Genomic DNA, 14,536 nt, shown 5'->3' with positions numbered 1-14,536 from the left:
CTCAGGGTTTGGTGGTCTGCCACTAGGTCACTCTCTGTGAGTTGGGTTGGGCGGGGGGTCGAGCGGGGGTGGATCAACTGCCATTACTGTTTAGAGTTAGGAGTGTATCATCCTGCACTTGGGGATTTAACACGCGCCCCCAACGGGGGGGCGTAACCTTAACCAGCGGGTGGGCCGACATTGTGTGTGCGGACGCACCCTTGGCCAACTGGGCCAATGAACGAATCAAGGTGTAGAGTACCGTGGGTTTCCAAGGATACAGCGTTGGTACTTTCCTTGTAGTGGATATGAACCATGGGTGTCGCCCGCCGCCACCGTCGAAGAGATCTATTTATCTGGGAGTGAGCTGGTGGTTCCATAGTAGGTGAGGGCTGTCAAGCCGAGGCCGATGTCGCCCAGGTCCATGAGGCATGCACCGTCCCCGCTTACCTCCTCCTGTGGTTTCACTGTATCTTTGACCATGATGATCGCCTGGCTTTCGGGGAGGGGGGTGGTTCAGCTTCCCCAGCCCCCTCCAGATTCGGTGAGGGGGTCTCCTCGGGTGAGGTTGGATGCATGATTTTGTTGCGTCTTCCAAGTGGCTGATTCGTCGAACAGTGCCTTTATATGAGAATTGAAGCACCGTTGGAAATAACCACCTGTACCGCACCCGTTGGTCTTGGAGAAAGAGTGCCGAGGGGCGGAGTGCCCTTCTTTTCTGTAGAGTGAGTAATGAGAGATCCTGATAAATCTGCAGTGAGGTGCCCTAAAACGAGAGGTCATCTCCCGTTCGGCTAATCGCTGAGATGGCCTCTTTAGTCGTGAAGAAGTGAACCCTGGTGATCACATCTGGGGGAGGGTCTGACTCCACTCCCCGGCGTGGGCGCAGTCTGTGCATTCGGTCTAGCAGTAGTTGGGATTTGTCCAGATCCAGGAGCAGGGCCTGGAAGAAGTCCCCTATGTATTCCGCTAGCTTGTTGTCGGGGACAGAGGATGGAACACCTCGGATCCGGAGGTTATTGCGACACGCCCTGTTTTCAAGGTCCTCTTGTTTAAACTCCAGGATCTCAGATTTATCTTGTAGGGTGTTGATGGATTGCTGGATTTCCTCCAGGGAGGTCGTGTGGACTTGTGAGCGGTCTTTGATCTCTCCCAGCCTCTGCTCGACCTCTGTTACCCTCTGGTCCGTCTGCTCTACTTTGGAGGTGAGTTCTGATAGGCAGGAGCGGAATTCGGACTTGATGTCTGCCATGAAGGCCACTAGCTCCCCGCTAGTAGCGAGAGCATCCTTTTCCTCTGGATGTTTCTGTGGGGTCAGTTTGGGAGGATCATGCTTTTTGCCTTTGTCTGCTACTGCAAACATAGTGGTTATGTCCGTGGCTTTACCGGCCTTCGTTTGTTTAGTCATGATGGCTAGGTGGGGGGGCCGCGTCATTGAGGTCTCGGTGTTCACCGGGGGGCACTAAGAATGTGAAGGAGGCCTTGTAGGGGAACTCTCCAAGTGAGCACCCCAATAGATTTTTGCGTGTTGCTGAACTGGTTGGTTGAGTGTGTCCAGTAACAAAAGGGGAAGCCGAAGGTCTGTTGTGTTGATCTGGGCTGGGTCCGCGTGCTGGGTGGGTGTGTGGGCCAGGGCACCCCAGGAAAGACGTAGGGGGTGGGAGTCCGTATTACACTGGGCCTTAGCTGGAGGGACTTCCGTGTGCCGCGTGTTGTGTTGGGCCGGGCTGGCGTGGACTTGTTCCTGGCGTGCTTCGTTTCTCGGGAGGGGGGGAGATCTCTTCCGGGGGTGCTGTGCTGTAGGGCCCCTGGTTATTACGCTGCGGTTGGTGTTGCCTCTGAAGTTTCTTGGGGCTTAGATCCGTTTGCGCGTGTGTGGGGGTGCTCCCATCTGACGCCTCACCTCCCCGTTCCTGCTGTACCTAGAGTGGCCGCTGATGTGTCCGTTGGGTGAAGGCGCCTGGGCCTCTCCTGGAAGCGGGAGTCCTTCGCAGCTCCCCGTAGCACAGGCTCCCCACCAAGGCCCCGGCCAAGTCCGGCGGAGCAGTCCCTCTCTCGCCGCCCGCCCCCGGCGGAATTCCGGGAATGAGAAGGCCCCGCGGCTGCCGTGGGGCCCGATTGAGAGTCGCGGCAGGCTTTTGCTTCTGCAGCTGGGTCTGCGGCTGCTTGTGCTGTCGGTTATCAGAGCGCCCCTCCTCTCTGTTTTCTTAGGTCTCCACTCGCCCCTTTTCTCAAGGATTGTTTGCTTCTCTGGGGATCGCGGGCGTCCGCCATCTTGTTTTTCGTGGAGGGCCCCGGGTGCAGGGTTTGGCGGCCAAAATCGGGAGTAACGCACACGTGTTGTTCGGTCATCTTCGACCTCGTTGTGCCCCAATGGTTCTGATCACCTTGAGTGGTATTGGTGATCGCGTACCTTCATTGGAACCGCATGAAATTCGCGGGGGCGGCGGGTCACCCACGGGCGGCTTCAAGGGAGCGACCGCATCCGTGGCGCTCCAAGCTTGTCCATATTTTTATCTGCTCTATATTTTATTTGTTTTCTAACAAGTTGATTTTTAGTAGGTATTCTGTTCTGTCTGCTGGAAAAAAAGAAATGTTTGTGTTGGAAGGTTGTGGTTTATGCATGGGTAAGTGGCTTAATGTACAGATGAATAGAGTGGTGTGCAATTGTGTAGTGGGATGAAATGTGTGGTTGGGAAGGTTGTAAGAGTAAGAGGCTGTATAGGTGTGATGGACATGGTTAAATATGAGATTGAAATCGGTTGGTGCTGTATAAAATAAGTATATTTATGTGATGGGGAATGGGTAATAAACTATTGATAGTAGAATGTGTTGAGCACTACTCGTGTAAGTGAGTAAGGGAGTGGTGGTGTGATTGAATAAGTAGTAATTTTATGATGTGCTGAGCAAAACAGTGGTAGCTGTAATGGTGTGATTTAGTGCATAGGTATGATTGTTGTGTGGGTGTAATTGAAAGGGGGGGGAAGTGTATCTATGCCTGCTAATGTGTGTTATTGATTTGGAATGCAATGATTGTGAAGGTTGTTGGGTTGGAATTATCTGTGGATAGGGCAATGGAAGAGTAAGGAAATAAAACTGTGGTATAGAATTTGATGAGAGATCGATGTGTTGTTAGGCAGTAAGGAATTGGTGGTGTACTGAATAAAGAGCAATGTTTAGATAGGAATAGAACAGGTGTGAATCCTGCAATAGAATGAGTAAGAGTGAAATCCAATATTGTTGAGTACAAAAGAATACACTAGGCCAATATATAGTGAAAGTAGATTGTTACAATTAGAGAGACATACATGCTATATTAATGTATACTTGTTTTGTAGAATGTGAAGAGTTTTCTTTCTTCGGTAGATGTCTTTGTGAATCTTCTTTTTTGTTCTGTAATTGGAAAAACAAAGTTAGTTGGTATATGTGGTGATGGGGGAAAAAGTTTCATTAAGAGAGGTTGTTATTTATTAAGGTAGGAGGAGTTGTTGGGAAAAGAGTGAATATAGTTGTGTTATGGGTGGAGTAGCAAAGTATTTTAAGTATGTTGTTAGAACAATTGCACTATGACTAGTGTTGTGTGGGACATAATGTTAATGTTAAAGGTATTTGTACCACGCACCGTTTCCCCCGGAGTGAACAACAAGCGGTCTGATGGATCTGAAAAGGAGAGCTGAGGGGTTAATAGCGTGTAGTGGGAATAGGAGAGTGAGAGCTGTGATGTCCTGTTGGCAGCTTCAGTTCGGTGTGCACCGTCCGCTGAGCTTGAGTGCAATTATCGGGTCAGTGCGAGCTCCCATGTGCTGTTGATGCGGGTTATGAGTTGTTTGTCTGTTGTTGCCATGTGTTGAAGTACCTGCAGATTGCTGTGCAGAGAAGTGGTTGTGTGGGATTCTGTATGAGAAGTGTATGGGGAAAATTGATGTTTTATAGTTGGGCTAGTGGTTATATTTTCTTACCTCTTAGTCTTTGCTCTCTATCTATGGTTATCTTGTGAGTTTGGTATTGTAGTTTGTCCACCTAGTTGGCAGTATGGTGCGGGTAGACGTTTTTCTCTGCTATTTTAATGTTTTTTGTACTTGGCTGAATTAGGCGGGTTCCCCCACCCTGGTGTTGGCATTGTTTAGTTTAGAGGATGCTGGTCCCCTCCTGCCCATTCCCATGTGGGTCATCCTTAACGGATCTGCGTGATCCGACTGCCACTGGTTTTCCCGCGATGGAAAGGTTCACATGGGAAATGTATGCACCACAAAAGGTTCATACATTTATCATGCAAAATACATGTCCCCCGCAACCACCGCTCACCATACTGTAAAGTGTAGTGAGCAGGTGTAGTGAGCAGGGTGTTACGGGGGACACCCCCGCGGCCCCTGATTTTTTTGTTTTACCTACCTTAAATGCATACCACCAAAGGTTCCAACTTTTGGTGTTCGAACCTTTGTTGGTGTGCATTTTCGAACTTTTGATGCTTGCGGACGTTTTTACTCGATAAAAACGTACAATGCCATCCTTTACTACCTATGTTTCCTCTGTGGACTAGCGGTATGTGGACATGGCGTCCTCCTCCTACCCTCCTTGCCCCTCCTTGCCCATTGCCATATGAGGTCATAGCCAACCTATGTTTCCTCTGTGGGCTAGCTGTATGTGGTAATGGCATCCTCCCCTGCCCTCTGGTTAGGGACGATTAAGTTAGAGGTGATGGGTTCCCTCTCTGTGATTGTTTCCCGCAGCATATATGCTTGCAACTAGTTTCCTTCTCACTGTAGTCTGCTGACCTGCACGTGCCATCCAGGTCTTTTAAGAATGCATGGCATGGAAATAGGATTGTGTAGACCGTGGACATCGGGAATTAGCCAATCAGGTTTAGTGGTTGTTGTGTAGAGGAACACAGGGTAGCACGTGGTTTCCTTCTTGTGTGGAATGAAGATGGCTATGGCTGCGGCTATGAAGAAACAGAGTGTCTGGATGGTTGGAAATTATTGGATCCATTGGTTAAATGTGTACTCTGAGCAGTGTGGATTGTCTTTGAATCTTGGATTAGAAGAATTTGAAGTTTCTTGTTATGGAGTTTGAGGATTGAAGTGGGCGGAATTGTTCTCGTTTTGCGAGAATATGGTTACTTTGAAACATCCAGACATCATTATAGTTCACTGTGAAGGTAACAGTTTGGGCTGTGTGACTGGAATATCCTTACACTTTGCCATGAAGGATACATTCACAAAGTTAATGAAACCGTTTCCAGGTTCGAAGATTATTTTTTCTCGGATAGCACAAAGGCAAATGCGGAAACTTTCTAACTGGTTTTGTCCACAAATGGAAAAGGCCAGGTTGAATGTAAATACAGCTGTATGTGCTTTTTTACAGGATGCTGGAATTACATTTTTCCACAATCAAAATATAAAAGTTGATGGAGTTCATTTGACAGATGTTGGAAATTAGATTTTTCTTTCCAATGTTTTGAATAAATTGAAACAGTTTATGCAAACACATACAATATGTAGTGAAATATTTGTCAGTAGCTAGATAAAAAGCAAAAACAGAAAAATGTTAGAAGCAGTCGAACATTTGTTAGAATAGTACCCCAAAAAATGCAAAAAACATTTTTTTAAAGAGCCACCATTTTTATACAAAAAAGTTACCTTACCCAGTAATTTTTCAGGGGTCCATGGACTATATAGGATACAAAAGGTGCTTAGGAAGTTATGGCACTTATTGTATGTTCATGAAAAGTATTTGGGACAGAAAATTGTTTCTGTCAAATTGTTTCTGTCCTTTTTTCTTTATCTCTAGTATACAATTCTCCATTATTCCCATTAGCATAGAACAAAATGCTAAAGGAAATGTTGGAGAATCTTATTGAGTCTAACTACTTTACTGATAAATGTTATCTAGATGGAGTCTATAAGATTATTTTTGTTAGTTCTATTTTTTAACTGTGACAGGCGCTCCAAATGTAAACATTTTTTGGTATTTTTTGACTTTGTATTTTTGGGGATTTGTTTTTGTTTTTCCTGGAAGGAGGGGCAAGGAGGTAAGGTGGGGGAGAAACGACTGATACGTAGGGACAGGTGCACAGGTAAAGATGTTGGGCCTGCCTTAAATCTAAGTCACAGGCAGTGCTTCTCGTGCTCCTTGACTACAGCCTCAAATGCAATTTAAAACTGCTCCCCGAGTGCATACAAAGTATTGTTGTCCTAGAAAGGTAAGGATCAACAGCCTCTTGTATGGCCTGCGAGTCAGGTGCTGGCATCCTCTGCCCCACAGGAGTAGACTGTGTGGTGTAAGGAACAGTTATTGTTGCTTAGCTTACCATATGGCAAATTTCTGGGGATTTTCGATTTAACCTTTAACCATAACGTCGCTTTAACAATGTTTTTTCATGTAATTTCATAGGTTTCTATTAGTGCAACTTAACTCCCTTTAACAACGTTTTTTCACCGAATGTAATATATATATTGTATCATTAAAATTGTAATAATTGTATGCCATTTTATTTATATATAAAATATCCAATCATTGAAAAAAATAAGTGCCACCATATGCAATTGAATCAGTGATGTAATTTCTCATGTCATCAATATGCTTCAATAATGTGTGGAGTGGGGTTCATATTTAAGGTTGCATAGCTCCAAATGGCAGCCACATTTCAGGGGTTTTGTGATATTAAACGAGCACATTAACATAATTTCTACTATATTTTTTTTTACTGAACTTCACCTGCCAACTGACCCAGAGTAGCGAGGAATCAGGCAGCAAGTACCATCAAAATGAGCAAAGGGTATATCTAAATCAGGAGGAACATTCAGCAGTAAGTAGGGAACTTGAGGGGAAAGCAACAAGGTACCAGAATCCCTACAAATGTGATAAGAGGGGAAAGGCCAGTACAAACTGAATGAGAATAGGAAGAGCTGAGTTAATCTGACAATGTTTACTGATGGCAAGTTACTGTCTGGGTTTCCATCTTAACATTGTTCATGATGAATTGAACCATAAGGAGAAGATCAAAAACAAATGTTATGCAACAAAATTGGCATTGTCTGGAATTAAATGACAGTCAGTTCAGGAATAAACAGAAAATAAATCATACACTGAATGCTGCAAAAGTTTGAGTACTTGGGGTGATTTTCGCTTTGGTTTTGGCACTAATAGGTTAAGGAGAAGGCAAAGTCAAAGGTGGCCTTACACATTCCCAGACTTCAAAGGGTGTTTATTGAAAAAATACAAAATAAGGTGTTCAAACTTGTAGCTATTTCAGCCATTGTTGGGGCACACTAATGGATGCCCCTCTCTTGTCTTCCTGTGGTCTCCAACCCCCCTTACTAGTCATCCCCAAAACCCAGAATGGTAACTAAGGTAAGTGAAAACAAGGACCAACTTTATCTAGCTGTCGGTGAGGGCTGCACTCCCTCGGATCCACTTAGTGATTTTGCTGGAAACTCAGAAAAATATCTATTCCTGTTTCATGATAGTAATTAATTTTCAATTGAATTCTCAATTACACTTTTTGCAAAAAATGTAATGCATTTAGTTGTTTATTAAATGCATTTCGGACTTTAACATAGTACTTCATCAGGACATAACTCAATAATCTGATCATCATAGTGTCAACCAAGCATACCGGCCGTGATCAATCATAAACAAATACCAACAGAAAATGATGAAAGCAATGATGTGTTCGGTACTGGTCAATGTTTACATATGTCACCATGTGGGTCACCTGTTTACAACAATTAATGTATATGCAAGGAGGGTGCATATTGTCTGCAATACATCTGCAATGTCATGAAACAATAAAAAGGTAGATAACAGTGCTGCAATTTGAATAGTCAAAAATCAAGTGTCAGTAAGCAATGTTGAGAAATCATAAAGGTAGAATTCGATAAAATAAATGGAAAATGAACACAATAACATGCAAAGTAAGATAAGCAGAAATCATATGCAAATCATAAATCACAGTAGGCCACAAGACAAAAAGACAACAAAATAGTCAACATTTAGAAAAATAAATGTGCAGGTACAAAAAAGAAAAATGTCAACATCGTATTCAGAATTTAGACATTGCAATGCTCAGTGCTCTTGTCCGGTTAATATTCATGCTGGTAAGACGTGTGTTATCATACTAACTCTACTGGTGTGCACACCAGTAAAAGTGCACTCATAGATTGGTGTTATGGTGCACATACTCGATCATAGTAAACAAATATGCTATGTTCGTGCCAATTGTTCACATCCCAAGATGGAGATGTGTCGTGCTGGTGCCTTCAATAATTCAAGCACACTTAGGGATATGGCTTAGAAAATGTTTCAGTGATCCTGTGTGTATCCAAGGTTGATATAAAGTGTTGTTCAGGAGTGGGGTTGTGCCCTGCCCTATATTGCAACAGTGTCCTATGAGTGATGGAGGAACATGCTACACTTGTGAAGTGAACGAAAACTGTGTCACGGATTTGAAATAAGGTGGAAGGTAAATTGTAAAACATCCGACCTGAATGTTCAGTTTTTATTTAAAAAGCTGCATGTCACTATTGCAAGCATCCGTTGCTTATAGATCAATGCATATAGTTGACTGAACAGTGCTGAGTGGAGGATTGTAATTGTCATGCATGAGCTGTGTATTAGAAATGTCACAGTTGGGCTGCGTCTCATCGGCGGTGAAAGGTAGCTTCGTAACCACGGCGCAAGCACCATAAACATCTATTTGTTTGATTAGCAATCAACATCAACATAAAACTAACATCATGTGGTGACCAAATTAGTCGTACGTTGGAGCACAGCCTAGATCATGTTTACCCAATCAGACATTTTAGGAAGGAGTAAGTAGTATTGCCTTGCCATGAGAGAAGGCTTATGTCAGTAAATTGTGCATTTGCTGGGCTTCCGGATATGGATGTCCATATCTTTAGTATCTACAATCTCTATATGGAGAGATGTATTTATCAAAAAGAATTGTGTATGGTCAGGACATATTTAAATAAATAAATAAATTGATGTGTAGCGTCTACACTTGTTCACCCCACATAAGAGATGACACATACAATGTAAATGCTGACGTGTCTAATTAAGAAACATAACTGGAACAATTAACGTGATAGGATGTGACCTGGTCTGGATAACGCTACCTGTAATAAAACAGTGTGTTAGGTGTGAAGTGTTGTATACAGTCAACGGATCATTACTGGGACAATTCATGTAATAAGATGACAATGGATAACTAAAATGATCCTCTGAAACTGTTGAGATGTGTATCTATTAGGTGTGGATTTGTCCTAATCGGGAGTAGCATGCATAGACGTTAAGTAATCAATAACACTAAGTCAGTGGTAAAACTATGGGGTGTCTGCATCCCAGCATAGGTAAATTGCGATGTGTAAAGAAAGAATAACACCATTCGGGTGGATCATTTGAAGCGTACTATGTGTGATCATCCTTACTATTCCATCAATATATCTTGTAGTAGTGAACATGTAGGCTTGGTATGTCTACCAACCCAAAACAAAAGAAAAACAGATGAATTCTCATCCACAATAATATTTTGTGGGTTATAAAAAAAATTTGAATCCCATTCCTCAGTCGTCCTTTTGGTCACAAGTGCCTTCAGCCGGTCGATCTAATAGGCTTCAAGTTGCGATCTTCTTTTCACATCTCCTTTTTGTCCTTTTGTGTTGATAATCTCCAGATTGTGAAACTTCATTTGGGAAATACTGTGACCTTTTTTTATAAAAATGTCTTGCCACTGCCGAGGTCAAATTATGGTTCCTAATGCAGGATTTGTGTTTATTCATTCTCATTCAGATTTTACATGCAGTCTGGCCAACATAATAGATGCCACATGGGCATTTGATGCCACATATTGCATTTTCAGTGAAACAGGTCGCAAAGTGGTACAGCTTTTTTCGCCTGTTCTTGGATGAAAAGCGTGTGCTCCTTTAATCACATTGGGCCTCATTACAACCATGCTCGCTACCGGCACCGCCTCCCGCAATTGGGCAATTACCGGCCCATTACGAGATGAAGAGGCCGTCAATTGCCCATTCGCGGGAAGCGGTAATGCCGGGCTCCCGATCCCCATTCTGCCCCATAGGGTACAATGGGGGTCGGAAGCATGGTTGCACCGGCACCGTTGATAACGGTGCTGGTTCAATCACGAGTTCTGCTCGTGGGTGCCGCACAGCCCACCAGGTCTGACAGGGACCCGCGAGGGAAACTCGGAATAAGCCGGTACGGAATGGTATGGACGGTGCCGGTGCCATACCGGCACCGTCCATACCGTACCGCCAGAGTCATAATGAGGCCCATTGTTGCAATTTCTGCAGTTGAGATACGGGAAGGTTCCCGGTTTCTTCTCCTTCTTGAATTGTCGGGATTCGCTTCTGGTGTTCACCAGTAGATCCCTTACGTTTTCGCTCCTCTTGTAGGGGAACACAGGAGGGTTAGTGTGTTCATCATTGGTTAAAATGTTCCAATGATTCTTGCTTAGTCTTCTTTTGCAACACGTTTTAACGTGTGTTAGTTGTTGTCTTTGCAGCTGCTGTTATTAGATCTTGTTTGGTATATCCTCTTTCTCCTAATTTCTCAAAAAGTTTAGGTTCACATTCTGTAGGATCACTCACAATCCTCTTGATTCTAAGCATTTGCCCAGATGGTCAATTTTTCAGAGGATGGAAGCTCAGTCTGTGAAGTAAGTTGATCCTGTCTGTTATGTTTTGTCTACAGAGTAGTGGACATTTTGCATTCTTGTGCTCTTATTTGCACGTCCTGAAAATGTACGTCCTGCGGTGCCTATTTTCACTGTGAACTGGATCCTTTGGTCTAAATATGGGGTGAATGAGTGTAGACGCTACACATCGCTTTATTTATTTAAATACGTGCTATGGGGACTCAGAGTTGAAAAACGGTTCAGAATAATCAACTTGCGCTGAAAGTTAAAAAAGTAAAGAACGTTTAATGGTAAACAAAAGTTAAACCTGAAACACTAACCTCACCAAACTGTCCTTCCCCAAGCTTCTCTTTGAAAGTTAAAAGCTTCCTTGGAAACTCTTCCACTGCCACGTCTTTACCAGTTAGGAGATCCATGGTGATGGCAGGCACGGAATAGGTGTTGCCGCCAGTTACCCCCTGCAGGTTCACAATGTCAGCTTCAGCATAGTGGGGGACCCCATCTGGTCCGCTCTGCTGCACAGCTTTTCCAATTCCACTGCAACCTGAAATACCATAAAAAAGTAAGAGTTATGTGACAGACTGGAAGTACCAAATATCCACAGTGTTCCATGATTACATATCAGAATCCACAGCTATTAACTGAGCACATACAACAAATGAAATAAAGATGATATCAAATTATTATTCAAATGTTTGCAATCCTTTAATGGATGAAGGGATACATGTGTATGAGTGTAAAATATGACCATCTCAACGTATATATTATAGGAACAAATCAAAATTCTATCGTTAATAACTTTTGATTTGAGTAACAGATTTGACTGAAATTTTGAACGTGATTAAGGGCTTGCAGCCCCCCCCCCCCCCCCCCGCACCTCTGGCTGCAAAGTTTTGTAGATAGGTATTACAAAATAAAAAAGTTATTAAGCATTAAAAATATGATTTCTTTTCAAAAGTGCAGCCTACTTCCAATTCATTTTCCCATAGACAAACAAGGTCAAGTTTTGCCAAAGCGCACGGCCCAAACCACTAGACGGATATGAACCAGGTCCAAAACAACTTGGGCACGAAGCGTTGACTCGCGATCCATGCATGGTTTGGGGTTATTCCGTGCAGTAGTTATTTTAATATTTGAGGGAGAAGGGGGTGCCTCCTTCTCAAAAATAGATCGCTATATCTTGGGGATTTACCCGATAATTTTTTTTTAGAAATGAAACGACCGCCATCTTTTTTTTCTCTTGATGCCAGAGATAACTACGGCTATAGCCGAGGAGATGGGAAAATGAAACGCGGGAAAAAAATCTATTTGCAAGTAAAAAAACATGCAAATACCATCAGGCTAGAGGTGGGGTGGGGTGGCAAGAGGGCATCTAATGAGATTTGGGAGTTGGAGGGGGCTACGGCCTAAGTTTGCAACAAAAAGCTTTCTGTAGCCTCAGCTATTGCCTCGAATAGCGGACATCTCAAACCAAACTGCTGGCACATATGAGGGGGTTATTTGGTGAGGAGGAAAGTATTTTTCTTCCGCCCGTTTTTCCGATATTCGCGGTATATTGAAGGCTATAAAGGACTACCGATAGCCGTGCATATGAGTAGTTCACTACCCCCGGTTACAGTTTTTTTAAAATATATTTTTACAGCTATAGTGACGTTGGGGGGAAAAATCACTGGCTTCAAAGTGAGGAAGGGGCCAGCCTCCTCAGGCCATGTTGCCCGATAAATGAGCCAAAGTTACAAGACTGCTTAGAGAAACGGGCGGTCTTTTCCATGCTTTGAAAATAAGTAGGGTCAGTTCTGGTTACTGCATGGATGGGTGACCGAATGGGCTTCCAAATTATTCTTTTTTTTCTAAACCGTGCTACTGTCAGTCCTTGAAAGTTTTGCATTCAGAGGCCATTCTTTACCTTTTGCTGAATTGCATTCTGGTATTTGTAGTCTCCCAGTCAATAAAAAAAAAAATATATATATATTTTTACAGCAACAGTAGGTTTCCCATCCCGGCAGTAACTGAGACAAACCTGCGTAGCTTCAAAGCGAGGAAAGGGTCAGCCCACTAAGGCCATGTTGCCTAGTAAATGAGCACATCTTACAGGACCACTTAGAGAAACATGGCCTAAAGGGGCTGTATCCTTCCTCGCTTTGAAGCTAAGCAGGATCGATCCCAGTTACTGCATGGAAGACAGTCTGCAGCCCCAAATGCTATGTGTTTTCTTAGATTTAAATATCTCATAACACACAGCATCTGCATTATTTTTTTTTAACTGTGCTACTGTCATACCTTGAATGTTATGCACTCAGAGATCATTTGTTTGCTTTTTGCTGAATTGCATTCTGGTAGTTGTAGTCTCAGGGTCAAGATGGGGGGAATAATGCCACAATTATACAATTTCTGTTCTATAAGGATTTATATATTTGAGTGACACTATGGTATGTGTACTTTCCAAGTTAGCTTTATAAAGCAGAGTATTGTTGAAAGCCAGGCATGGGGGTGAGGAGGGGAAATGATGAGAGGGCAAGTAAGTTGTGAGTATTTGCCCACGATGCAGCGAGAGAGCTTGCTACCCTGGACCCTGGTGGAGTTATTTTCCCCTGATTGTGGTTGCTTCTCAGAGCACCAGTAAAGGACACATGTGGGTGGAGAGCGTAACATTTCTTCAGTGGGTGAACGCAATCCCATGGGTCTTTTTGAGGTTGGCAAGCTTGCTCAAGTATTTGGCTACCAGGATTTTTTTCAGGTTGTCATGTGCCCAGTGCAGACGCTTATTCACAAGCATTTGTTTCGTTTTGGGATTTAGTTTTTACCAGGGAATAGTTCATGACAGCTTGCTGGGTTTAAAAGGTGGGCATCTTTTATACTTTACCAGCATATTTATCGGAACGTTTCCTCTCTCCGATTATTTTTCTGGTGTGCATTCCTTTTTTTAAAAGTCCAATGCTATTTTGTCTTGCGCATGTTCATCTAAGGAGTTGGTCTATTGAACTACATTTATATATTTCACTTTAAGATATATGTTCACTTACTGTGCATATATTCATGGGTGCCCACCTTTGATTTTCGCTATGGGGGCAAAAGTACCTGGGCATATGTTATTTTTGCAGCTGGTGATTTCTTTCCCTTGTATGTGTTGCTTACATACGGTTATTTGGGGTTGTGTGATGTATGACAACAATCACCAAGAGACTGGGCATAAAACAAAGGGCTTGTAGTCCATTGTTTAACCAAAGTGTGTGATCCTCTGCAAATAATGTAAACGCACAGGGCATTAACTATAAACATAGGGATTTCTCAAAGCCTGCAATCTTTTATACATAATAAAATATTCAATATTTTTACAGCTATAGTGACATCGTGGACTGAAGAGATCATTGGTGACTTGGGTTTCCCATCCATGCAGTAACCAGGACCGATCCTGCTTAGTTTCAAAGCAAGGAAAGGGAAAGCCCTCTCAGGCCATGGTACCTAATAAGTACGAAAACCTAAAATACCACTTAGAGCAACATGACCTGAGGGGGCTGGCCCATTCCTCACTTTGAAGCAAAGCAGTACTGTGTGTATATTCATGCGGGCCAGCTTTTGGTTGTCGCTATGGGTGCAGAAAGTAGCTGGGCATATGTTATTCTTGCAGCTGATCATTTTGTTCCCTGCTGCTTAAATGTTGTTAGTTTGGGTTGTGCAATGTAGCACAAAAGTTACCAAGAGACCGGCCATAAAACAAGGGGCTTGGATCACGTGACAGTACATTTCAGAGCAGCCATTTCGGAACACCACATTATAGCGTGACCGTCTCACTGCTGATCTCGTTTGGCAGCGCCCAGTTAGACACAGACAATTGGGCGCAGGGACTTCTTGGTGCAAAGATGTTTTGACACGAGAGGTCGCAATTGGCATGGCATGAAC

The 14,536-nt window shown here is 43.4% G+C and overlaps 1 protein-coding gene across 1 annotated transcript in view; it reads right to left on the bottom strand.

Moving 5' to 3' along the window:
- The window catches only part of DDR2 (discoidin domain receptor tyrosine kinase 2), a 1,291,881-nt gene that overhangs the window by 298,298 nt on the left and 979,047 nt on the right, over positions 1-14,536 (bottom strand). The window contains exon 12 of the mRNA XM_069641352.1: positions 10,957-11,180. Coding sequence (XP_069497453.1) covers positions 10,957-11,180 — 224 coding nt within the window. The remainder of the gene's footprint in view (positions 1-10,956; positions 11,181-14,536) is intronic.

This window comes from Ambystoma mexicanum, chromosome 1q, assembly GCF_040938575.1.
Source record: "Ambystoma mexicanum isolate Mex_15411 chromosome 1q, UKY_AmexF1_1, whole genome shotgun sequence".
Classification (NCBI taxonomy): Eukaryota; Metazoa; Chordata; class Amphibia; order Caudata; family Ambystomatidae; genus Ambystoma; species Ambystoma mexicanum.
Note: the sequence above shows the minus strand (reverse complement) of the source record. Positions and strands in the feature narration are given on the sequence as shown.